At 51.7% G+C, this 24,671-nt stretch overlaps 7 protein-coding genes across 7 annotated transcripts; 1 reads left to right on the forward strand and 6 right to left on the reverse strand.

Moving 5' to 3' along the window:
• Positions 1-752: 752 nt before the first annotated feature.
• Positions 753-1,430, reverse strand: UHO2_05890 (uncharacterized protein; the record flags this gene model as incomplete). Its single annotated transcript, XM_041557604.1, has 1 exon — positions 753-1,430. One exon carries the CDS (start codon positions 1,428-1,430, stop codon positions 753-755), a length of 678 nt encoding a protein of 225 aa, XP_041413538.1.
• Positions 1,431-7,882: 6,452 nt separating this feature from the next.
• On the forward strand, positions 7,883-9,484 carry UHO2_05891 (uncharacterized protein; the record flags this gene model as incomplete). The annotated part of the gene is made up of 1 exon (XM_041557605.1): positions 7,883-9,484. One exon carries the CDS (start codon positions 7,883-7,885, stop codon positions 9,482-9,484), a length of 1,602 nt encoding a protein of 533 aa, XP_041413539.1.
• Positions 9,485-9,903: 419 nt separating this feature from the next.
• Positions 9,904-10,720, reverse strand: UHO2_05892 (uncharacterized protein; the record flags this gene model as incomplete). The annotated part of the gene is made up of 2 exons (XM_041557606.1): positions 9,904-10,033; positions 10,293-10,720. 2 exons carry the CDS (start codon positions 10,718-10,720, stop codon positions 9,904-9,906), a joined length of 558 nt encoding a protein of 185 aa, XP_041413540.1.
• Positions 10,721-11,396: 676 nt separating this feature from the next.
• Positions 11,397-13,433, reverse strand: UHO2_05893 (putative 5-aminolevulinic acid synthase; the record flags this gene model as incomplete). The annotated part of the gene is made up of 1 exon (XM_041557607.1): positions 11,397-13,433. One exon carries the CDS (start codon positions 13,431-13,433, stop codon positions 11,397-11,399), a length of 2,037 nt encoding a protein of 678 aa, XP_041413541.1.
• A 1,083-nt stretch (positions 13,434-14,516) lies between these two features.
• Positions 14,517-15,157, reverse strand: UHO2_05894 (uncharacterized protein; the record flags this gene model as incomplete). Its single annotated transcript, XM_041557608.1, has 3 exons — positions 14,517-14,563; positions 14,678-15,014; positions 15,107-15,157. 3 exons carry the CDS (start codon positions 15,155-15,157, stop codon positions 14,517-14,519), a joined length of 435 nt encoding a protein of 144 aa, XP_041413542.1.
• A 500-nt stretch (positions 15,158-15,657) lies between these two features.
• Positions 15,658-20,004, reverse strand: UHO2_05895 (uncharacterized protein; the record flags this gene model as incomplete). The annotated part of the gene is made up of 1 exon (XM_041557609.1): positions 15,658-20,004. The coding sequence occupies one exon, from the start codon at positions 20,002-20,004 to the stop codon at positions 15,658-15,660; it is 4,347 nt and encodes a 1,448-aa protein (XP_041413543.1).
• Positions 20,005-21,416: 1,412 nt separating this feature from the next.
• Positions 21,417-24,365, reverse strand: UHO2_05896 (uncharacterized protein; the record flags this gene model as incomplete). Its single annotated transcript, XM_041557610.1, has 1 exon — positions 21,417-24,365. The coding sequence occupies one exon, from the start codon at positions 24,363-24,365 to the stop codon at positions 21,417-21,419; it is 2,949 nt and encodes a 982-aa protein (XP_041413544.1).
• Between the last annotated feature and the right edge of the window lie 306 nt (positions 24,366-24,671).

Genomic DNA, 24,671 nt, shown 5'->3' on the forward strand with positions numbered 1-24,671 from the left:
TGGTAGTGGGTTGATGTCCATAGTAAAGTAGGGTGGTGGGCACCCAGACGTGGAAGAACAATCAACCGTGTTAAACGAGCAGCATCGTGGCTTGGCACATTCACGGTCCACAAGCCGAGCAGATCGTCGGCAATTCAACTCGTTGCTCGGATTTGAGCACTCGTGTTGCAAGGATGTGCACCGAGGACGATGTGTGAGCTTGCCATCGCACACAGACCCCGAGATCGATTTGTATCAGATCATGTTCAGGTGACGATTCGAGTCAAAGATGCAAAGAATTACAAGTAGAGAGGCAACGACGTGTGTAAGAGAGGTCAGACAACAGGCACGATGGTTGGATCGAAGCGCTGGGCGGCGCGCGAGGTAGAGTGTCTAGGCAATCCTATCGGTGACGAGGCAAGAGGTTGACTTGAGCCGCCAAAGCGGCAGATGAACCGGCGTCGGAAAAGGCGTTGGACGGACAGAAGAACAAGGTCAATAGCATCGCATGTGGACCACCGCAGGCTGCAGGCGATTGCTTCGTACATCATGGATCCCTAGTTCCAGCGGAAGGATAGCTTGACATTGGTACGATGCCTCGCCAATCAAACGCACCAGGAGCTCCGCGATCCATCCGTTGCAGCGTCCTTGCTTTTGCTCGGGCCTTTGCCGCAAAAGCAATCACTGCGCCAAGCTCTGCCGAAAGCTCTGCCTCCTTCCCTGTCCGCCGTGCCAGAAGTATGTCCTGTAGGGTGTGTGAGAGTGTGGCCTGCCTACATAGCAAGCTCAGCCTGCAACGCACGCAGCTCGGCATCATCATCATCTTCCACCACGGCTTGCTTCCTTTCGGGTCCATTCGAAACACGAGATGGCCCTGCCGAACTCGCTACCGCAGGAGTGTGCAAAGGCACCGAATCGGCGCCCACCAATCGCTCGTTGAGTTCGTCCTGCTCCAACTCGTCCAATTCGTTCTTCAGCTCGTCCTCATCGATATCGTGGCCCATACCCACCGGGTTCGAGATAGCATCCGAGATCTCGTTGGTCAAGTCCATCTGTTCGCGGATCGAGTCCATTGTCGAGTCGACCTTGTCGATGTTCAAGCTGCCGTGGATGGTCTTGAGCGCGTCGGCACCCTTGCGCATAGCGCTCATGGTCTCGAGGTTCATGTTGGCGCTCTCGATGGCGTTGACTTGGGTCTCGAGCGTCATCCTTGTGCCTGCGATACGATCGAGTTCATTTTCGTACGCCTTCTTTTGCCGCAGAGCCGCTTGCGCCGCTCGCTTGTTTGTTGTGACATTGGCTTTTGCTTTTTTGAGTTCGTCATCGATTTTTTGGTTGAGATGCTCCTCCTTCTTCTCGAGCATGAGCAGCTGTTGCCGCAAGCCAACTATCGCATCTCTTGCCGAGTTCTTGTTGTCCTTCTTGCCAAAGTAGTTTAGCCAGCCCGACATGTTGGCGGATGAGTAAGGTGTGGAGGGAGGTGACGCTTGCAAAGTCTAAGCAGTCCACAGATCTCGTGAGGCTGAGAAACCTGTCGGCAGCTGAGGGCAGTGCGTGAGAGCCTAGCTGATCCTCAACTTAGAATTCAATCGATGATGGTCTCGTGAATTTCGATGAGTGCTTAGCAGTTGTCTGCTATCTTGACCAGGTAGTGTGCCGAGGAGGGGCTGATAAGCAGTTCCAGTCGAGGTCCCGTATGAAGAGTTTGACGGAGGGAGATCGATCCGCGAATGGCTTCCGCTCAGTATGCAATGTCGAGTAGGATATTGCGGATGTGATGGCGGAATGGTGTTGGTCAAGATGGTGTTGGTCTGGATGGATGATAGCGTCGAGTGTGGAGAGAACCAAAGTGACGGTTGAGATTGTGCTCAGCCTCTCTTTTGCTGCCTTTGCGTGTGAGCAAAGAGGTAGAGATCAGGCTGTAAGAGCGGAAATTGCATTTGGAAAATCGCAACTGAGCCAACGCCTCGCCTCACCAAGCAGCACACGGCACACGAGCGATAGGGATGGGTGGAGGATTCAAGGTCGCCAGTTAAAGATGCATTGGCATCCCAATGGGGTTCACAGAATAATATGGAGTCCATGGAACACGAGCTAGTTCTCGATTAAGAGGAGCTGCACATAAGTGGCAATGCATGTGGGATGCACATACGTTGTCATAGTGACACACAGGAAATCACAACTCAGGGGCAACAATAAGAGGTGACTCATCATGGATTGATGAACTTTGGAGGTGATCATCAGGTATATATATGTAACCATATACATAGTAGCATACAGTTTAAATTTTAAGACATTTTACATGAAAACTATACACTCATGTTAGGTGCTTGTCAGTAGCCCAACTTAGTGTACAGGACTTGTATATCTTCAACTGATTAAGAGTCTGAAGCTCTACCAATCAAGCCAGCTGGGACTGCCCCTTACCATTATGGTAGACAACACTGAGATGCAGGCTGGTGCAAGTAGAACTAAAGGAGGCAAGAAGGGTAAAGTTTCCCAGCTGCAAGCCACCAATAACAAAGTCACCAATGAGACAGAAGTCAAAGTGATAGACAATGACGAGGAAACCAGTTCCAATTTCAACCAAGACAGCAGTGGCAAGCAATATAACTTCTGCACCCTGGCAAAGCTACTTGAGCCAGTGCCCAAGCTCACATCACAGAACTACTATAGTTGGAACATCCACATCAAGTCCTTTCTCTGATCTGTCCCTTATGCCATGAAACATCTTGAGGGAACATACAACAAGAAACACCCCAAGTGGAAACAGAGTTTTGATGGTGCCTTGACAAAAGCAGTACATGGCACCATCAACACTACCGGGGAATATAATGTAAACTACTTAATTCTCGACAACATCAGGGAACACCATACATTCAGTCAGGTCTGGAAGGAAATTGAAAATGGCCTGACCAATGAAGCCACCACAACCTCATGCCAGATTGCCCTCATCACTCAGTTAGGTGAGCTCAGGATGTTCAACTCTGATGCTCAAAAACTCATTCAAGAAATCAGGACAATCCAGACAGAAAGCAGCCTATTGGGAAAACCTTTTGCTGACGATACTTTGTTCTCCAATTTGCAGAAGTGCACCATCCACCATCCAATGTATAAGGAAACAGTTGCCACTGTCAGCCAGCTCACCTTTAGCACCCTTGCCACTGCACTAACCATTCGGCAATCTGCAATTGAGAATTACCCTGCTCAGAAGGTTGACCCCTGCCAAGCCAGTGCCAGAGTTGCTGGCAGTGATGATCAAGATGAACCAACCCTGAAGGATGGGGGGGATGAGAAAGATGGAGATAACACCAATGCCAAGGTTGCTGCTCGGCCTTGAAGGCTTTGGTGCTGGATTTGCAAATGACCAGGACATGGAATTAGCCAGTGTGATGCTATGGTAACCATCCCTGAAAATTCCCCCCTTGCCAAGACCAAATAGGAACCATGGTGTTCCTTCACACCAAGTTGGAAAAGGCCCCTAGATCCAAAAGAAAGATCCCATTGGATCCTGGACTCAGGGGCCAGTTACCATATGGTCAACATTCATAGCATGCTCATCAATCCCAAAACCTGTCATAAACATGTGTTCACAGCCAGAAGTGAGGTTTTGGAAGCAACAGCTATTGGAGATGTCAACATATCAACAAGTAATGGAGATATGCTACTCTGCAATGTACTATATGTCAGGCATCTCAATGTTAACCTCTTGTCAACAAACTCAATGACAGATGAAGGAGCATGAGTGATACTGGATTCTGCTGGCAGGCAAATACATTTGGCAAATGGCATGCTACTCAAAATGACCAAGGATTGCAAGCAAGGACTTTTAGAGTTTCGAGGTGACACATGGCAAGAGAATGCAATGATCATGTCAACATCATTACTTGAGGATGTTGATGAAGATTTTGAGCAGACAGAGAGCAGAGCAGAAATATCCAAACAACAATTATGGCATGAACATCTAGGGCACCCAGGCTGAGATAAGACAAGGGCCATCAACAATCTATTAAAAGGCAACAATGTAGCTAAATTGAATCTGGATACAGCTCAAATGTGTGAGCAATGCATTCAATCTAAGAGCACGATGTCAGGGGTCTCGCGCCTGAAACCCAGGTCGGTCTGTCGAGATACTCGGTGACTATCAAACTGTGCAACAGCTATTGTCTCAGTATCAGTCTCAATGAGCTAGTCATTTGGCGACTATCAAGTTGCACAATGACAGCAGGTGGTGTTCATTGTATATACTATCGTAGGTTTTGGCTGACCTCTGTGGACACTCCATTCAGGGGTAGCTTGGCACGATCAATATCAATGCATAGGTTATGATGACACCAAGGTCTGGTGTGAGTGTTGATGATGATGAGGTTGATGGTGTTGGTGATAAGGTTGGTGGCATCAACACAAGTGTCCAGTGTGTTGACTGATGCTTGAGGTGATCCCTGGACCACAGTGGACTACTGCCTTCGGTTCTATCTTGATCTGGACCACTAACCTGCTATGGGGCGCCTTCGGACATCAGGTAGTGGTGATACAACACACACACTATGATGAGGAGCAACCTTGATAGATTGCTGCTATGCTGACTGAAACTAATATATACTTATGCTGAAGTGATAACTAGTTATGATGGTTGTGTAGAGTGGATGAGGATCCACTCGACCTTTGATGATGAGAAAGCATGGTTATATACTGTCATGGGCCTAGATGCTCAAGAAGCAGGAGGGTCACTGATTCATATGGAAGGAGCACAGGTATCGAAGGGACCTAGTCGATACCAGTAGAGAGCATGGTCATAGTGCAGTCTCCATGGAGACCATGGACTCCTACAGACTCACATGCAAAGGAGGACCGAGCCATATGCGAGGAGGGCCAGGCACAGCCACGAAGAGGACCAAGCCCAAGGAGCATGCAGATGGTTACCACTCAGGGGCTCAAGAGACAAGAGTCGAAGGAGTCGACACCAGGTCATGAGGAGGAGGAGCAGTGTCAAAGGAGTCGACACCACTCAGGAGGCACAAGGGTGCCAAACAAGCAGCAGGATAGCAAGGAGGAGGAGCAGTGTCAAAGGAGTCGACACAGCTCAAGAGGCACAGGGGTGCGAAGCAGGAGAGGCCCCTGAACAGTACTCAATGAAGAAGGTACTCTCTGGAGAGAGAGCAGGAGCAGCATCGCTGGCAATGCTGTGAAGAGGTATATAACCATGCTTTCTCATCATCAAAGGTCGTGTGGATCCTCATCCACTCTACACTTACCATATAACTAGTTATCACTTCAGCATAAGTATATATTAGTTTCAGTCAGCATAGCAGCAATCTATCAAGGTTGCTCCTCATCATAGTGTGTGTGTTGTATCACCACTACCTGATGTCTGAAGGTGCCCATAGCAGGTTAGCAGTCTGGATCAAGATAGAACCAAAGGCAGTAGTCCACTGCGGTCCAGGGATCACTTCAAGCATCAAGTCAACACACTGGACACTTGTGTTGATGCCACCAACCTTATCACCAACACCATCAACCTCATTATCATCAACACCCACCAACCTTATCACCAATGTCATCATCATCAACACTCACACCAGACCTTGGTGTCATCATAACCTATGCATTGATATTGATCGTGCCAAGCTACCCCTGAATGGAGTGTCCACAGAGGTCAGCCGAAACCTACGATAGTATATACAACGAACGCCACCCGCTGTCACTGTGCAACTTGATAGTCGCCAAATGACTAGCTCATTGAGACTGATACTGAGACAATAGCTGTTGCACAGTTTGATAGTCACCGAGTATCTCGACAGACCGACCTGGGTTTCAGGCGCGAGACCCCTGACACAAGGTTGGTAGCACGAGGATTCACACAAAGAGAAGGGATAGACTACACAGATGTATTTGCACCAGTGGCACCTATCCAAGCTATCAGAGGAGTTCTAGCCATAGCAACCATATGAGATTGGGAGGTGGACTGCATCAACATAAAACAGGCATATTTGAATTCAACACTACACCATGATGTTTTCCTGAAGCCACCAATTGGAACAATGGTTCCCCCAGGAAAGTTTCTAAAGTTAATTAAGGGACTGTATGGACTAAAACAATCAGGCTGAGAGTGGAATGTGGAATTGGATTCACACTTGCAAAGCATAGGTTTCCATTGCATGCCGAGTGCACCTTGCTTATACTCGAGAGGAACTGAGGGTAGTCTAACTATAATTACAGCATATGTGGACGACATGCTCATAGCGTCCCCCAGTTGTGAGGAGGTGGACCACACCAAGAAGGAAGTAATGGAAAAATGGGGTACAGAGGATAATGGACTGGTGAAGGAGTTCTTGGGTGTAAGAATCAAGCATGATAGGACACAGAAGAAAATGTCACTTGATCTGTCAGCTTACATTAAGGCAATGGTGAGCAAATGGTTACAAGTGACTAATCAGAAGTCCTGGGTACCAATGCAAGGAATAGCTAATATTAGAAGGGAAGACAAATGTAATCTGATGGAGGCCAAGTGATACCAAGAGCTAGTGGGACAACTATTGTGGGTATCAAACACTGCATGACCAGACATTTCATTCACAGTTGGGGTACTAGCAAGATATATGTCAAGCCCAACAAGTAGTGCATGGAAAGCAGCAATCCATCTGCTCAAGTACCTAAACCAAACCAGTGAGTACAAACTGATTTTTGGAGATAGATCAAGCAAGCACTCGGAATGCCCAGTTGTCACATACACAGATGTGAAATGGGTGTCAGACCCAACAAATGGACAAAGGAGTACATCAGGAGCAGTAACATACATATATGGGTGCCCCGTTAGCTGGAAATTGCATGTTCAAAAGTGTGTAGCATTATCAGCTGTGGAAGCAGAATTTGTTGCCACCTCAGAAGCAACAAGAGAGGCACTTTTCTTCTCTTATCTCCTCAGGGACCTGGAGATGGGAATGACCCAACCAGTCCTTCGCACTGACAGTCAGGGATGCATTCAGGTGAGCAAGGATCTGGTGAAACATTGGAAATTGAAGCACATAGGCACTCAATATTACTTCATCAGGGACCATGTGCAGGATGGAGAGATAGCAATTGAATTTTTTGGAACAGCAAGCAATGTGGCAGACATACTAACAAAGCTGCTGAAAGGTCTAGCAACATCTCAACTAGCCCAGTTGTTAGGGCTGGTAATGCCATCGAAGGGGGGAGTTAAAGATGCATTGGCATCCCAATGGGGTTCACAGAATAATACAGAGTCCACAGAACACAAGCTAGTTCTCGATTAAGAGGAGCTGTGCATAAGTGGCAACATGTGTGGGATGCACATATGTTGTCATAGTGACACACAGGAAATCACAACTCAGGGGCAACAATAAGAGGTGACTCATTGTGGATTGATGAACTTTGGAGGTGGTCATCAGGTATATATATGTAACCATATACATAGTAGCATACAGTTTAAATTTTAAGATGTTTTACATGAAAACTATACACTCATGTTAGGTGCTTGTCAGTAGCCCAACTTAGTGTACAGGACTTGTATATCTTCAACTTCGCCGCTTTGGCTCTCCTTGTGCTGTGACATGCTCTACGCACAATGATGACAATTCGTTTTTTTGCACTTTGTGAGATCGTCAGCAATTTACATGTCGCCAAAATGGCTTATGACCGGCTTTCAGAACGGCGTTGTTCGGCAGTTCAAGTTGAGACCTTGGCCTCTCGCATTCTTATCTGTCACACCATCTCAGGACCAGCTGACTACCACGTAGGGTCAGGCAGAAGCTCGTCCACGCTATAAAAGAGGTCAGTAGATTACAATTTACTGAGGCGGCCAGCTAGAAGACACAAGACACAAGACAATATACCAACATCTCGAGCGCAGCTGGTAGAGCCTTCCAAACTATCTCACTCCACCATGACCGTCGCTTCAAACTCCAGAGCAGCCCTACGATGCTGCACATCTCTAGCAGGACGTCGCACTGTAGCCACCTCCTCTTCCGGTCCAATCCGCCCTCTAATCGCCAGCCTCCCCACCCGTTCCCGCTACCTACCAAAAACACCCGAATTCTCAATCGATCACCTAATCATCGGAGGCGGCGTAGTCGGTCTCTCTATCGCCTCCGCCCTCTCCCGTCGTTGGCCAGACCGAACAACCTATCTTGTCGAAAGGAATAAATCCTTTGGCGAAGAAACTTCCTCTCGTAACAGTGAAGTGATCCACGCGGGTCTCTATTACCCCGCCGACTCTCTCAAGACCCGTCTATGCCTTCGTGGGCGCGAGCTGATGTATCAGTACTGCCAGGAGAATGGCATTCCACATAAGCAGACGAAAAAGCTCATTGTCGGTGCCGACTTTGCAAAGGAGTACTTGGAGAAACTTCAATCGCACTGCCAAGCTTTGGGACCGCAAGCTCCACCGACAAGATTGATAACAGGTCGGCAGGCGAGCGAGTTAGAGCCTTATCTTTCACCGGATATCGCATGGGCGCTATTGTCGGAAAGGACAGGAATCGTTAGCAGCCACGACTTGATGGCGAATTTGGAGAAGGAGTTGCTGGAAGCGGATAATGCAGAGATTGTGTACGATACAAAGGTGGTTAGAGTTGACCCCAATGAGCCGGATGTAGCGGCGAGGGACAGTAAGAGGGGAAATGATGGAAGTCAGGATGGGTGGGTTGTGCAGACGCTTACTTCCGGTGCTGAGGATGCGGATGCCTTGTTAGCAAAAGTTCTGATTAATGCTTCTGGGTTGAATGCGCCTATGGTTCTCAATTCTCTTCTGAAGGAGATGGGCGCGGAACAGGATGCAATTCCAATGTGGCATTCGAAAGGCAACTATGCGGCATACAAAGGGCTAGGAGCGACGAATGTTGAGCATCTTATTTATCCTGTTCCTGATACTAGGAACAAGGGCGCACATGAGCATACCTCGCTAGGAACACATTTAACGCTCGATTTAGATGGCAACATCCGTTTTGGTCCTGATACTGAATGGATCTCACCTCCCCCTTCTTCCACTTCTAGCACCGAGGCGTTGGATTTCTGGAAACGAAACCTAGTAGTCTCCGAATCCCGCCTTTCCAGTATGTACAACTCCATCACCGAATACCTGCCCAACATTGAACCCTCTCATCTCACACCCGACTACGCCGGCATTCGACCCAAGTTGATCGGTCCCGAAACAAAAGGATTTATGGACTTCCAATTCCTCTGGCACTCTTCCTCCTCGCTTTCCTCCCAAAAACTCTGGCAGAGAGCTCCCTATCTTCCACCACCAAGCACCAGCTGCATTAGCAAAGCGAGGAAGAGCATGGATAGAAGCGATACGGGTGGTGGTGTGATGCTTAGTCTACTGGGTATTGAAAGTCCCGGTTTGACGAGCAGTTTAGCGATCGGGGAGTTGGTAAGAGATATCGTCGCAAACGGCGTTTATGCCGAGGATCCGAAGAGAAAGGTTAGTGAGAATAAGGGCGCAAGGAATGAGCATGGTGCTCATCGCGTTGATGCTTGGGCCTAGACACACGATTGCTGTCTTTGGGAATGCAGTCACTTCAATCCACAGACAGACCAAGACCCTTTTTTTGGGTCACGTCCACGCCCCGTCCGAGCTCCAAGTCTACATCGCAGCACGAGAGCTTTGTGTCCCAAAGAACCAAGACTGAAGAAAACTGCCTGCGCTCATGTTCCCTGCGTATCGAAGCAATCCATCGCAGAGTCTGAAAGCGCGCAAAAATGTTACATTTTGAGTCAAGTCGATGGCAAATGCTTGGATGGATACAGAACCGAGCCCACTACTGAAAGGTGGTGCAAACGAACAATGATGTCTTCGCCGAACGAGTGTTGCCTACGTATCCGTGCGTAAACACGGATGCATTGGTCGCAATAGCCTAACAAGGCTGATATCAAGTATCTAGTGTTAGAGAAAGAGAGAGATGTTTACTCGAGCTCAACAACACCACCAGCAGCTTCAATAGCCGCTTTGAGCTTTTCGGCATCTTCCTTGTTCAATCCTTCCTTCAAGACTTGTGGGGTGGATTCGACGAATTTCTTTGCTTCGACCAGGTTCCTGTTTGTAACACAACGTGAACGAAAACGTTAAAGAGTCAGCATTGGGACATTCAGAGACGCTTGCTGTCGGGATCTGCGACGGTATTGTTGCGAGGCTTCGCTGCGCGGTTCGGCTGTGACTTTGCTTCCACACTTTGCTGTAATTGAGGGCTGAAAGGTCCGCGTGGCGAGCTAGATATTTGTGTGGCTGTACAGCGACAAAAGCCCGCCTTCGATAGATCGTGCCTCGGTCGGCCTGATATTGGTGTGGTACTCACATGGTAGAATTAGCTGCTTTAACCTCCCTAATGACCTTGGCCTTAGCCGTTGGATCCTTCAGCCCGGCCAACTTCAACGTGAACACTGTCTTCTCCTTCGGTTTAGCCGCCTCTTCCGCAGCACCATCCTCTGCGCCTCCTGCTGCAGCAGAGGCAGCAGCGGGGGCGGCACCAGCAGCAGGCATAGCAATTTCGGTAATATTCAACCTCGTCTTCAAGTGTGAGACCAAGTCGGCTGCTTCGAGCAAAGTGAGCTTTTCGATCTGATCGACAATGGAGGAGATTTTAGCATCTACTGGTTCTGCGGCATTGCGAAGGGGCGAACTGGTGGTGAGAGCGCGCGATACAATACGAGGAAGGTTGGTGCGGGTGGAGGAAGAGAGGATGGTGCGAGAGGTGGATGCGATGGCTGTTCTCGTGAATGACATCATGGCGATCAATATATCCGGTATCGGTGGGTGGAGACGGTGGAAAGGTGGTAGATGATGACGAGAAGGTGTTGTTAGAAGAGTTGATGTCGAAGATGAGCAAACCCGAAGAAATCTCAATTTCTCTCTGAAGTTAGATATCTTCCTGCCGGCCGATTGAAAGAAAATCGCCAAAAGTCGGAAGCGGTGACAGGCAATCCAAACTTTTTCTGCCCAATTTCTTCTTGCTCGCTTGACTTCTTCCTGACTTCAGTTCAGGTCACGCTAACCGTCTGCTTGTAACCGTTCTCGCACGAGACACTGCCACCACTCGCTCCTCTCCCATCATCTCCCCAACACCTTTCAGCTCTCAACCATCAACAGCACTCGAACAACCATCAACAGCACTCGAACAACCATCAACAGCACTCGAACAACCATCAACAGCACTCGAACAACCATACAACCATTCGAACATTGTCACGCATTGAAGTATAAAATGTGAAAAAGAACTTGTCATTTCGTCCTTGAGTCACACCGAGTTAGACCACCGGTCCCTACTCTCGTTCAGAATCATCAAAGCAAGAAAAAAGTGGTGGGCTTTGCAAGGTCCGGGCGGAGGACACCTCGTCAATGGCATACCACGCCATCAATCGCCCGCCGTTGACCTCACCCTAAGTTCATGCTAGTGGCTCGACTAGGCAGCAACCACCACAGTCCGAGCAGCATTAGCAACAGCAGCCTCGGCCACCCCGCCAACGAAGGCATGCTGCTCCACCTGCTTCTTTAACTCGTCCAATCCCAGCAGCTTATCCGTCCAGAGTGCATTCTCCTTGGCCTTCTTCTCACTCTCCTTGAACAAATCAGCCAATGAATCCTGACCCTCCGGAGCAGCCCTGAGCTGCTGGACAGTACGCAGACCCAACTGCTTCCAAATCTGGCCCAGAGCGTACACAAGATGGTCCACATCCTCGCTGGTGTGTCCGGGAGTAGGCGTGATCCTAAGCCTCTCGAGCCCTCTACCAACAGTAGGATAGTTGATCGGCTGAACATAGCATCCGTACTCCTCCAAAAGCATGTCGCTGGCAGCCTTGGCCTTGGAAGCGTCACCTACGAGAACGGGGACAATGTGACTAGGGTTGTGCTGAAGCGGAATACCAGCAGCAATAAGTTTATCCTTTGTCTCTCGAGTGCGCATTTGCTGGAGGATGCGAGAGTGGTTGCACTCCATCAAGAGCTCAATCGCCTTGTTCGCACCGGTGAGCACCGAAGGGGGCAGAGTGGTCGAAAAGATGAACTGAGGAGCAAAGCATCGAATCAGATCAACAAACCTGTTCGATCCGGCAATGTACCCTCCCACATTTCCATAGGCTTTACCCAGAGTGCCGGTAATAATATCGATCCTGTCCATGAGACTACCCTTGAGCAAACCAGGTTTCTGACCGTGAGCCACCTGAGCATCCCAATCGAGATGCTCGGCTACACCAGCACCACGCGGACCGTACATTCCCACAGCGTGGACTTCGTCGAGGAACGTAATCGCACCGTACTTTTCGGCCAGATCGATGGTCTTCTCGATCGGACCCACGGTACCGCACATGGAGTAAACGGATTCGAAAGCTATGATCTTAGGCGTTTCAAGGGGGATAGCCTGCAATTTGGCCTCGAGATCAGCCATGTTGTTGTGCTTGTAGATGACCTTCTTTGCACCGGAATGCTTGATTCCCTGGATCATCGAAGCGTGGTTGCTAGCATCCGAAAGAATAACGCAGTCCGGCAGCTTCGAACCCAAAATGGTAAGCGTAGCATCATTAGCGGCGTAACAGGAGCCAAAGACTAGGGCAGCCTCCTTACGGTGCAACTGGGCCAACGTCTGCTCAATCTTCTCCACGTGACGGTTGTGTCCAGCGATGTTACGCGTACCACCGGCACCAGCACCGTACTTGTCGAGGGTCTCCTTCATCACCTCGAGCACAGCAGGATGACGGGACATGTTCTGGTAATCATTGGCACACCAGACGGTGATCTCATCCGCCTCGGCAGAGAGATGACCTTTGGGGGCGTTGCCAGCCAAGCGATTGATGTTGTTGAAGTAGCGATAGGATTTGTCGGCGTGCTTAGCCTGAAGTTGGTCGTGGTAGAACCGTTCGTAGTGGAACCCGGGGCGATTGAGGGGACCGGGTTGAGGCTGCATGCCAAGACCCGAACCAGGGGTGCGAACCTGTTTGTTCTTGATGCTCTTACGACGTTGATGCTGGGGAAGCGAGTTGTTGGCGGTGGCAGCAGCAGCGGCGGCGGCTTCGGCGAGCTTACGAGCGTGAGGGCACTTGTCGACGCCGGCGTTTGGGTCGGCAAGGCTGATACCCTCCTTGGCGTGGAGACGCTCGATGTCGTCAGGCTGAGCAACAGCAGCACGGGCGGTCTCGGATCGCGAAACGTAGGATCGAATCTGCTGAGCAGTTGCGCCATTCATCTGACCCGAGAAGGGGCAGCCGGTAGCAGCAACGGTTTTGTTGGCAAAGAAGCTGCTTCCAGAAGCGCCGAAAGTAGGGCTGAAGGTGTTGGTGCCGTCAGCTTTGATGGCGAGACTCTGGCTCATGACAGGGCATTGCTGAGCTTGGCTGACGAGACGAGCGGGACTAGTGGACATTTGACGAAGTTGAGGCATCGGAACTCGACCCATGTAAGGACAAGCCTGACGGATCTGCCTCAAAGGGCAGAGGCTGCGATCCATTGTGGATAAATCAAAGGTCGGTGGATGAAAGGGTGTCGGCTGTAGGCGATGTTGAGTTCTACCTGTGGCGAAGATAGAGCAGAGAGAGGTGAAGAGATGGTGGCGTGAGAAGGAAGAATTGGCCATGAGAATTGGCCATGAGAATTGGCCATGAGAATGTGTCTGCCGTAAAAGCGTGGCAAAGGGGAAAAGGCGGCCAAGCGGAAAAGGCGACAAACACAAGCGAGAGGATTGGGCCGCCGTTTGTTTGCTGTCTGCGATCTCAACCGCTTCTCGCCTTTTCGCTCCAAGAAAGCCCTCTCCAAGCCAGCCAGTCCTAGTCCTGGGGGGCAACTCAAAATTTTCAACAGCAGAGCGCGATGTTGTAAGCTCAGACCACACTGTAAATTTCCCGCTAGATTTCGGACCCTTTTTGGCTTTGCTACACCAGCAACTGAAGCAATTTTTACAGAAAGGCTGCGGAATGAATGAACGCTTTCCTCCATTCTAGCCAGCGATCCATGCGCTGCTCGAAAGTTGATCGCTGAAAACTATCAGCTGGGCTTCAGCCGCGGGCGAAGGATCTGCTGAGAAATTACAGTGGATCTGATTCGTCGGTGGCTACCTACGAGTTTCCCGTCCGCTGCGGCGTGTTAGACCAATTGTCGAAAATAACGGTCTAACATGATAAATAGTACCCAAAAAGACGCTTTTGTCCGTCTCGTCCAGTCGATTCTTATCAATCGCAACTGGAAGACCACGTACCGCTCGACAGCATCAAAGGTGCTATCCAAACGCCCCCGCCCGACATGTTTCTCATGACAAGAGCGGCTACGAGACTGAGACAGAGCATGGCAGATCACATACACCTATATCTCACTTCGTAGACCAGGTCGGAACCAAACCATGGCTCTTTTAATCTCTAATGCGATTGTGACTTTGTGAATTCCTTATTTGAGTGGTGCAGTGGGATCATTGCCTTTGATACACGGTGCGAATCCAGCCCTGCCAACACATCTCTCTGCTGAGCTTGAGGCAATGGGCGGCAGTGCGGTGTGCAACAGTGTGCCCTTCCCCAGTGGTATAGCATCGCTCTTGGGAGACTTAGGCCTCACCAGCCTCCTTAGGCTTCGAAATGACCTGGATGCTGCCTACAAAATCAACAGCAAAAAGAGAAGATCAATCTTGTCAGCTATCTCTTCCAACCACTAAAAGCCATCTCTCAAAAAAATACCAAGTGTGAAAAGTCGGTGGTCAAAACTTACGATGCATAGCCAGAAGAGTATCCCGACCAGCCTGGCCTTCCTCGCCAGGAGTCCTTTCAATCCTGAACTCGGCATCCACCAAGACCCGATAACCCTTCCTGATATTCTTCATCCTGTCTACGCCCCTATCGCCAAAGGCATAAAACCTGTGGTAAGAAGTGGTAGTGGGCGCTCGCTCTCCATCTTCAGCGGGACCAGAGGGTGGGTCGGACGTGGCGACTGTGTATCGGACATAATCTTTTCCATTCCTGGTTGTTTTGAGTTCTGGGTCTGCTGCGAGGCGTCCGAGAACTTGCATTCGAGCTAGGTCGCCGGCCGTGGCGGTTGTAGAGAAAGCCTGTGATTCAAATGATGGATGAGGTGCATGGCTAAGTCATCGGGTCAATCAATGAAACGAGAGGTGCAAGGGGGGTTAGGGGAGAAACTTACGCGACCGCCGCGCAGCAATGTTTGCCTGGTTGTTGGGATAAGGTTCAACATCGTTAGTGATACCAAGAGACGGGATGATGGGATGATGGATGATGGGATGATGGGATGATGGAGGGAGGGAGGGAGAGTTGGGATGAGGGTGATCAATACTTTCTGTCGATGCCTTGAAACTTTTTAGAGTTCAGTTTTCGCCTTTGATGCTCAGTTAAAGTTGCGCGCGCGTTGTTAGTCAGTGCGACTCACAGACTGCGGGATGTGACAATACATCTCAACACAGACACGCGCCTTGATCAGCGTTTAGGCAGTTCGATCTGCAATTTACAGCACGCGTCGCACTTTCTCACACACACAAACAGCGCATTTCCCTTTCGGAAAGTCAGCGCAACACACAGCGTCCAGAGGACATCTATCTATTATACGTAACGATTGCAAACCCAAAGGAGGAGACCATTAATGCGAAACGAGAGACGAATGACATCTATACAAAGCAACGCTTGAGGCAGCGTAACACACAGCAATAGAAGAGAGAGAGAGAGGAAGAGGCTAACCGACTACCACCAGATGTCCTTCGAGTTTTGGCTACAAGTCGATCTAGCAGGTGATGGCGGCTGAGCGGGAAACAGCTCAGTGCTTCTCCTCGAAGGCATTGCTGGTATAGTAACATTGCCATTGACTGCAACATTGAGGTGTTTGCTCGCCGCGTCACCAACACCTCGCTCAGCTTGAGGATCGGCTAGGGTTGGCAGTTCAACACTAGACTCCCAAGGACTTCTCCGTCTCTGCTCTTCATCATCTACGTAACTCACTTCTTCCGCGCCCGAACCTTCTCCAATCGAATCCACCCCTCCTTCCCCAGCTCCTTCCTCTTCCTCAATCGGAAACCTTCCCCTCCCCTTCCTCCTCCCCTTCCCCCTCCCGAACCTATCTCTGTACTGCCTTTCCCTCACCTCTAGGGCCTCTCTCAACCTAGCCATCTCCGAAGCCGAAGGGGTATACGCCGCACCCAACCTCCCCGGGTTCCTCGTTGGAGAAGACCCATCAGCAGGCGAAAAACTCTCGCTCAACCCCGGCGATCGAATCCCACCATTCCCACTGCTCAATACAGACGAAGTATCAAATTGACTCTCTTCCTCTGCGATGTCGCTCAACCCCTCCGGCCTCAGGGTATGATAATGAGCAAGACCGTAGAACCCGGGATCCATGGGGATCTCGTCGTCAGCGTAGGATACCGGTCCGCCAAAGTATGCGTCTCGGTCCACTTCTTGTGGTGAAGCAGCAGCCGAGAGGTCGTCGGTGGAAGTGTAGCCGGAGTTGGCGCCAGAACTGTGCCATCCACCTGGTGAGCCGGGCCGAGAGGGAGGGGCCGAGAGATCCGATTCTGCTTCGAGGTCGGCGAGGGATCGACCGGTTGGTGCGCTGCCGAGGGCGGTTGATGCTGGTGGATCAGGGCGAGTTCGACGGGATGAGGAGCGAGTTGTGCGCTGCTGTTGTTCGGCGAGGTGAGTGTACTGATCCCATCCCGCAGTTGTGCTGCTGGCGTTGTGGGCAGGTCGATGCAGATGAACAGGTTCCATCATCGATCCTGCTGCCCGACCACTAGCAGCGGCGCCTCCAAGCCCCAGCCCAACCTGCCTCACCAGTTCGTCATGCCCAATCCCTTCTCCATCGTCGCTTTGGCTCACTGGCGTCCCAACTCCTGTCGAAGGAGCCGGCGTTGGCTCAGCCCACACTATTTCGTGCGGATAAACACCTTCCAAACCCAACTCGTTACTCCCCCCTGCTGGATCCCAATCTTCCGCCTCGGACCAAGTATAGCTCGACCCACCCAAGAAGGGGTAGTCGCCATCATCAACATCACCACGCGAACTGATGTCGGACGGCATAGATCCTGCAGGCGAAACAGAGTTCAAGTGCGGAGGCGAGTTACCTACCGCACCAAACCCCTGTGCTGCTGCTGCTGCCGCCGACAGATACCGCTCATCGTGTGGCACTGGTAGCTGAACAGCCAACGACGCAGGCGTGGCTTGATGTGTGGACGCAGGACTAAGTGTAGGCTCGGCAATGAATCGAGCGATGACCTCAAGTCCCTTTTCGCGTTCGGCTTCCGTGCCGGCTAGGTACATCGAGACGAACGGCCAGGCGTGGACTCCGCCTGGACCGTGCTCGACAGCTGTGCATAGCCAATCGGCTGTATTGCCGTCTTCAGGAAGATGCTCGGATGAGCCACGATGAGGTGAACGTGAGGCTGCACGTCGTTCTTGCAGCGATTTGGGTTGGGCTGCTGGGTCGAGGTCTTGACTCGGTTGATCATACGGCGCCGTCGCAGCGGCAGTAGCGTGTTGTCGACCGCGTTGGGACTGTGACTGTCGTACGTGGTCAACCCAGACTTTGATATCATCTGCAAGTCGTTCCTTGTCGCCCCACGTCGCCAGCATACCCCTTTTGAGACGGATACGACTCCAATCACCGATTGCCGGGTTGACCAACTTGCTCGTCTCCAGCAATGCCTTTGCTGCTTCCAAGTCCGGATCGCTGCTGTCCCGCTTTGCTTCCTCTTCCTTCTGCTCGGATGCGAATGAAGGAGTGTTCCAGATGGGAACAAACAAGTCAGCAGTGCCAGGGACTGCATCTGTCTTGCGCTCTGCGGCCGGGAAGATAGGGTCAAGCGCACCAACAGCAGAAGGACGAATATGTTCGACTGCATTGAATGCGTCCGGTGCTGGCTGCTTCGAGGTGGCTGAGGATGAGAAGGTCGACTTTACTGAAGTGGCGCGGTTGAGTAGAGGTTCGGTGAGCATATTGTGTGCTACACGTGCGATGCGTTGCGAAGGAGGCAGCAGTAGAGTGCGGAGGATGGCGAGTGGAGCAGTTGCGCTCTTTGCCGACGCCGCAGTGGAGGACGGAGAGCTGTCTTTGCCACCGGTCTTGACATCCGAATCGGTAGAAGAAGCGCTAGCAGTATCCTCCTGATCACCAGCAAGCACAGCACACATATGCGCAACCCATCCCATCGGACCCCTCACCCTCCTAGGCGTCTTGAGCACACCAGCGTAGAGCTGAGCAAAATGCATCAACGCCTCCGCTGCGACATAATCCCATTCGTGCTGTCCAATCGCCTCTGTCCACGTCGAAACGCGGCTTCCAACCGAGTCCGTGAAGGACGCTTCTCTCGATTTTTGCCTACCATTGCTCTGCTTCTCGCGCAAATGGGTAAACGCTTTCGAAGCAGATGGCCTCAAATCTGCCCACGGACTGATCAACACCGCTTTACCTGGCATCGGCAACTTACTCCAATCCCTCTCTGCCAAGCTCTCATCTCCCCCCGCCTGCCCATCGAGACATAGCAGCATGGCCATGGTAAGGTTGCCTCCAGCACTGTCACCGGCGACGGTGATACTGGTAGGATGGATCTCTTCGACCTCGATCAAATGCGCATAGCATCGCAAACATTGCAGCAGCGGGCCAGGGAATCGAGAGGTGGGACCGAGGTCGTACTCGACAGCAATACAGCGTGCGTCATTGTCGCGATCTTCCATGCTGCAGACCTTGGTTATGATGCGGATGAGTGCTTCGGCGTAGAATGCGACTGATCCTAGCGAAAAGCCTCCGCCGTGGAGGTAGAGCAGAGTGGAAGCAGATTTAGAGGATGGGTCGGAGCGACGAACTTCGACGGGTACATGAGCGTCAGCGCCGATCCAGAAAGCGCGGAAACCTGGTCGAGCGAATGTTTGGAAACGTTTGCTATGCGGCTTTGCTTTGGATGTGTCCCCCGAGTGAGGCGGTGAAGGGGATGCGTGCTTGGTTGATGCAGTCGGCAGTGCTGGAGATGGGCTCTGCTCACTAGTGAACTCGCGCACGATACCAGCCGCTCCGCCTCCCGTCCTCCACCGCACCAGCGGACCGATGGTCTCTTCCGCAAACAGGACACGAGGCACCAAGTGAGGGAAGCTGGTACATGCAAACCTCACCAGCAGGATCGTCAAGTGGTGGAAGGGCGAAAGCTGAGCATCTTGCTCAAACTGGTCTTGTGAGGATGCCTCGTGCTTGGAGGAGGAAGTTATCGCCGATACTGCTGTAGAGGATGTACGGCTCATTTGAGGAGATGGAACATCTCCGATCTGCGCATGAGCTTTGGCTTTGGAGGTCTGTCGAGCATCTTTGCCGGCTGAACGAGCTTCGTACTGCTGTTGCTGCTGCGCTGTAAAAGGCGGATAGCGAGGGTAGAGATTGGGCGGAGGTCTACTAAGCGACCATCTCTGATAGAAATCGAAGGGCAACCGCGTGCAGACATAGGCAAGCGCCTTGAACGCAACATCCACCAACTCTGCAATCCCACACGTCCTCAACAGATTGACTGCATAGAAGAAGGCAACGACGATGAGATCAGAAAGGTAGAGCCCACCTAGCAACGGCTGCTGTGCACGAGATCGTTTGCGTGTTCGACTATGCTGTTCGCTCAACACTGCATCTGCTGTTGAACTTGCAGGAGTGGCAACAGCTATTGTGCCTGCATCGCTGGACCGCAGTTGTTTTGGTCTGCGATAAGCGGTCTGAGTTGGATCTGATGCGAGAGTTGAACGTCTGAATGGAACAAGCGCTGGTGAAGATCTTGAGGAGCTTGACGAAGCGCCCAGGTTGAGATCTGGCAAACGACCCTGTCGATCCCGAAGGGCATCTCTATGTCGATGTGAGGAAGAGACTGCATACTCGATGCTTTGACGTCGAGCCTGCTGTCCTCTTGAACGTGCTGTGGTGGAAGATGGCTTGTTGTGGGCGGAGGAAGAAGATGCTTTGAGAGTTGAGGTGGAAGAGGCTGGGGATGCGATGGGAGAGGGTGGAGCAGATGTAGCAGCAGGCGGCTTGGGCTTGCTTGTTGCTGGACGAATGAGGTCGAGCATGTTGACGACAAGGAGCGCACACGAGGTTTGATTGTGTGATTACGATTGCTGCGACGACGACGATGCGAGGGGTCGATGGAGGGATTAGATGGAGAGGAGGCTGTTGGTGTGCATCTTCTCCTCAAGCTGCTAGCAGCGTGCGCGTTATCCAAGACAGACGAGGAGGCAGAAAGGAAGAGAGGTATTGATTGACGCTGTCGAGTGCCAGATGAGAGAAAGTAGTATGTATGCTCGTCGATGGAGAAGCGATTGTGAGATGCGGTGATGCAATGGGTATCGTTGAGTGCAAAAGTCTACTGCGTGCGAGTTGGCAGAATGGTGGGAATGAAAGACGGTAGTCGATCACCGACGCTGCTGACCAGTTCAGCATCGGCAGCAGAAGCACATGTCACAGGCGATCAAGAGCCCTGTCAAAACTGACCTTTGAATGTGGGGACCGCGGTTAGGCTTGGCGGCCCAGGAGTCTTTTCTGCTCTCTTTTATCGCCAGCCAAAAGTGATTCAGGCGTCGAGATAGTCGCAGCGAAAAGCCAGAGAGTTGAATTTAGATACACCACTAGGAGACCACGGTCAGGCACTCCTTTATCTGATGTTCTATGTAAAAAGGCTTATGTTGTCATAAAGAGGTAACGACTGAGCTAAGGGCATATATACATGTTCTAACCACCTGACTGTGCTCTCTATGTCGAGTCATGCCCATGTGCCACGTATCTTCTTTTATGAGTGTTGTCATGTCAACACATCCCCTGCATACCATGGCGTTAATCCTCGTGCATACGCTGCATTGGCTCCCACTAGCTTCGCATTCTGCTCGTCCTCTTCATCGCCTGATACCTTCCCGATTTCCCGATCCTGTGAACTCCCATTTAATGCATCACGCGTTGGCGATGCCGGTGCATCTTCAACTCAGAGACACGGGAAAAGTGCGATTCACGCTCCAAAACCGCACACTTGTGGAGGCTTGGCGCATTTTTGCGCCCTTTCTACAGTGTTCGATCGCCAGCACTCACATCCCTCAACAAAGCGTCTTGAGTCGCTACAGATCCCGACCTCGGAGCAAGTTGCATCAAGCCGAGCCAAAGTACAGTAAGAGCAAAAGTACTGTACAGTAAGAGCAAAAGTACTGTACAGTAAGAGCAAAAGTACAGTAAGGTGGGCGACTAGCGAGCTGGGATCAGATTAAACGCCGCTGAAACAAGTACAGAAGAAACGATATGTGACATAGAGTAGTAGAGCGAAGAGAAAAAGAGTCATGGAATCCATGTGGTGTGCTTCTTGACCTGGTATCGTTAGAATGAAGAGACAGAGAGAAAGACAAGTGAGATATCCAAAAGACAGAACAGCGCCTGCCATCATATCCAGCAGGAATAGGCGATAAGGTTGAGAAAGTCGTCGAGGGCCGAAAGAGGCTGCTTACTTGGCAGTAGGAGCAGTAATGGCGAGCTCGTCATCCTCGCGCTCATCTTCATCCTCAAGCACGAAAACAGGCTCCGTCTCTACCTCGGGAGCAGCACCCACAACACTAGCTCGCATTTGTCTTGGTGCCCTCCTCTCCGTCTTGAGCTGCAGAGCATTTTCAGGGACCCCATCGATCTCCTCCTCCCCACCGTACAAACTCCTTCCGACCTCCCTCCTCACCGCCCAACCTTTCAACAGCATCAAGCCAGTTGTCCAGCAGAACAATAGTGCCACGACGGCAACTGCGACATTCAAAATCGCCATAAAGTCGCCATAACCACTCCTCATGGCCGCAAAGCTAACCTCCTCGCTACTGAGCATAAACACCAACCCACCACAGCACAGCGAAAATGCCGCCAGCGCTTCTGTCGGCGGCCTCGAAGGCAACACCGACGCAGTAGGTGGTCGCAACCAGAGCAAAAAGTATGTCAAGCAACGCAGCAGAGCAAAACCAGCAAGCAGCTGACCCCACAGCATGTGAATCTGCACTTGGTAGACATAATCCTGGTGATGAGCAGCCATTGCTACACCCGTCACGCCAATAACCAACGCAGGGAAGGGATTGAAGGAGGCCGAATACGATGCAGGTTGAGTCTGTGCTTCCACCAGCAAATCCAACTCGGCAGCCTCCTCCCCTCCCGATGCTTGAAGCTGTCGAGCACCCGCCCTGGCATTCCTCCTTCGCCTAGCCTCCCTCAAGGGCACCGCAGAAACATGATTCCAGGCCACCGGAAACCCCAAGATATTCCTAATCACCCTAGTCTCCAACAACATGCCCATCAACCCGGCAAACCAAAACATGACCGCGATCGAAATATGCTGGATCTGCTTGATCGTATAGGGATCACCTGGCGCAGCTCCAAACCTCTCCATCCAAGTATTGGTCGCACCGTAGATAAAGATGACCAGACACTCGACGAATTCGGCAGTTGGCATGTTGTCTCTCCACCCTGCCCCGCCACTCTTCCTGGCGGGGGAGGGGCGCTTATTCCAAGCCCAACCAATGTCCGCGTATGCTCCCAGGTATCGACTGAAGGTGAGCAACCCAAACCAGAAGAAGATGCCTCCTTTGATGCCGTGTGCCAAGCAAACGTTCTTGTATCCACCCCTGCAGGAGCCGGTGTAGACGGCCAAACCGGTGTACAAAGTGGCAAAGGCGAGGACGGGGAGGGATCGAGAAGCTACAAGACGTGTGTAGCGCAATACGGCGCGGAAAGTGTCCAGGCGACTCGATCGAAGCTTGCCGGCGGAGCCAGGAGCAAGGCTTTCGTGTGATTCGCCTTGATGGCCTTCTTTGCGCCAGAGCGAGATATTCTTGAGACTGGGTGAAAACGAATGAATAGCATCACCGCCAAACATGGAGCTGCGGGGAGTGTTGCATGCAGTGGTAGGGGGAGATGCGACGAGAAGGTTGTCGGAAGCGATGGGGCTGCCGCGTTGATGATGATGCTCGGCACTACTGACAGCAGTGCTTCCGCTTCCGACCCAATCGACTGCTTCGATGAGCGATTCTGCACTAGCACCACGTGTGCGTCTGGTACCAGGACCAAGATCGTACTGCTGCTCGTTGAAGTGCACACGATGAGGCGAACGAGACCCACTCACCCTCGACCCAAGTCGATGCGAAAGATGCTTCTCCACATCCAACTCCTGCGCATCAGCCTGTGCCTCCTCACTGAGCATAGCTTCTTCCTCCAACGCATCATAACTCTCACTGTCATGTGCGTGATGCTTACCGCTACCGAGCATCGTCCGCACAATATGCCTCCAAGATTGAGTTGGAGTACTTACATCACTTGTCGGCAACCAAGCACCGCCGCTGCTACTACCACCGCGCTTACTAAATCGCATAGCCGACACAGCAGCCCAAAGCTGACCAACCAACTTAAACCCATCCGACCCGAGCGTGATCAGCGAGATGCAAAGGATTGCCCAACCCATCGAACCATGTGCGTTTTTTGGATACAGCCTGGGCAGCAAGGCCTTATACACCATCGACAGTAACATGGACCCGCCCAGCATGCCCAAATAGAGCAGCGAGACTAGCGGGGCTAAACTCGAACGAGCAGCGCTCAGCACCAACGCCATGGGAAGCAAGACAAAACAGCTTAGTACGGCAGTCACAACATGCAGGATCAGCAAGCCTCTGTGTCTGCTTGGCTCTCCATGGTTGAGGGGAAGACGAGAGGCAATGTCGTTGGCAATGACCGATCGTTGTTCTGGGTCGGTTTCGTCAAAGAGCTTCCTCCAGCGGCCATCTACTACGCCCATTTTTTCCTTGCCGGCCAAGATATCGGCGTCTGAGGTGAAACGTCGGAGCTGATCAGCGGTGCCAAGAGAGTAGCCGAAATCCCATTCGATATAGCTGAGCGGGTCAGGACCTTTGGAGCGGAAGAGAAGGGTTTCGTTGAGAGTTTCGCGGACTGGACCGGAGCCATGGGAGTGACCGTGGCCGCCGTGGTGGTGCCAGACGGGGAGTTGGCGAAGATGGGTACCTGTGATAGAGGCGTCAGGGACCGAATCGGGGGAAGGAGCGGTGAGTTGCATTTCATCGGTTAGGGTGTGAGAGTGCTCGTGGGAGTGCGAGATGCGATGGTGAGCGTCGTGGTGGTGGTCATGCTGTATGACCTCGACCTTCTGGAGAGGCGTGTCCATCACTCGGTGCTCGTGTCCTGCTACCTCTTGTTCCTCTTGATCTCCGTGGTTGCCATGCCTCTTGAAGAGCAACGCTGAGCGAGCGCTCAGTGCCAGCTGTGAAGTCAAGGAGAGATCTCGAGTACTTGGCGGTTGCGAGAGCTCGACACTAGCAGGCTGAACAGCTGTACTCGAGACTGTCGATGCCAAGCATGTTGCTGCTAGCAGCAGGCCAAGCTGCTTGCCTCCAGACGAACCTGCGAGCTGCATCTTGGCCGTTTGCTTGATCGCACTGAGTTGTCCTTTTCGATATGAGCTTTTGAGCGTGTGTTAGAAACAGAGGACCCAAAGCCGCGCTGACCGAGTGTTTGACTGCGAGTGCTTTGTTGTCGCAGTCGGTGTTTCTGTTGCAGCTTTCCCTTTCTGACGTTGGGAGGGAACCGGATGGGAGCAGAACGTGTGATGGTCGCAAAGCAAGATATCGAGTTGGCCAGAAGGAGGAGAAGGCTATCTTGCTATCCTCAAGTCCACCTCTGTTTAAGAAGGGATGACGAGACGCTTTACAGTATGGCCGAG

Source organism: Ustilago hordei, assembly GCF_900519145.1.
Source record: "Ustilago hordei strain Uho2 genome assembly, contig: UHO2_contig_16, whole genome shotgun sequence".
NCBI classification, from domain to species: domain Eukaryota; kingdom Fungi; phylum Basidiomycota; class Ustilaginomycetes; order Ustilaginales; family Ustilaginaceae; genus Ustilago; species Ustilago hordei.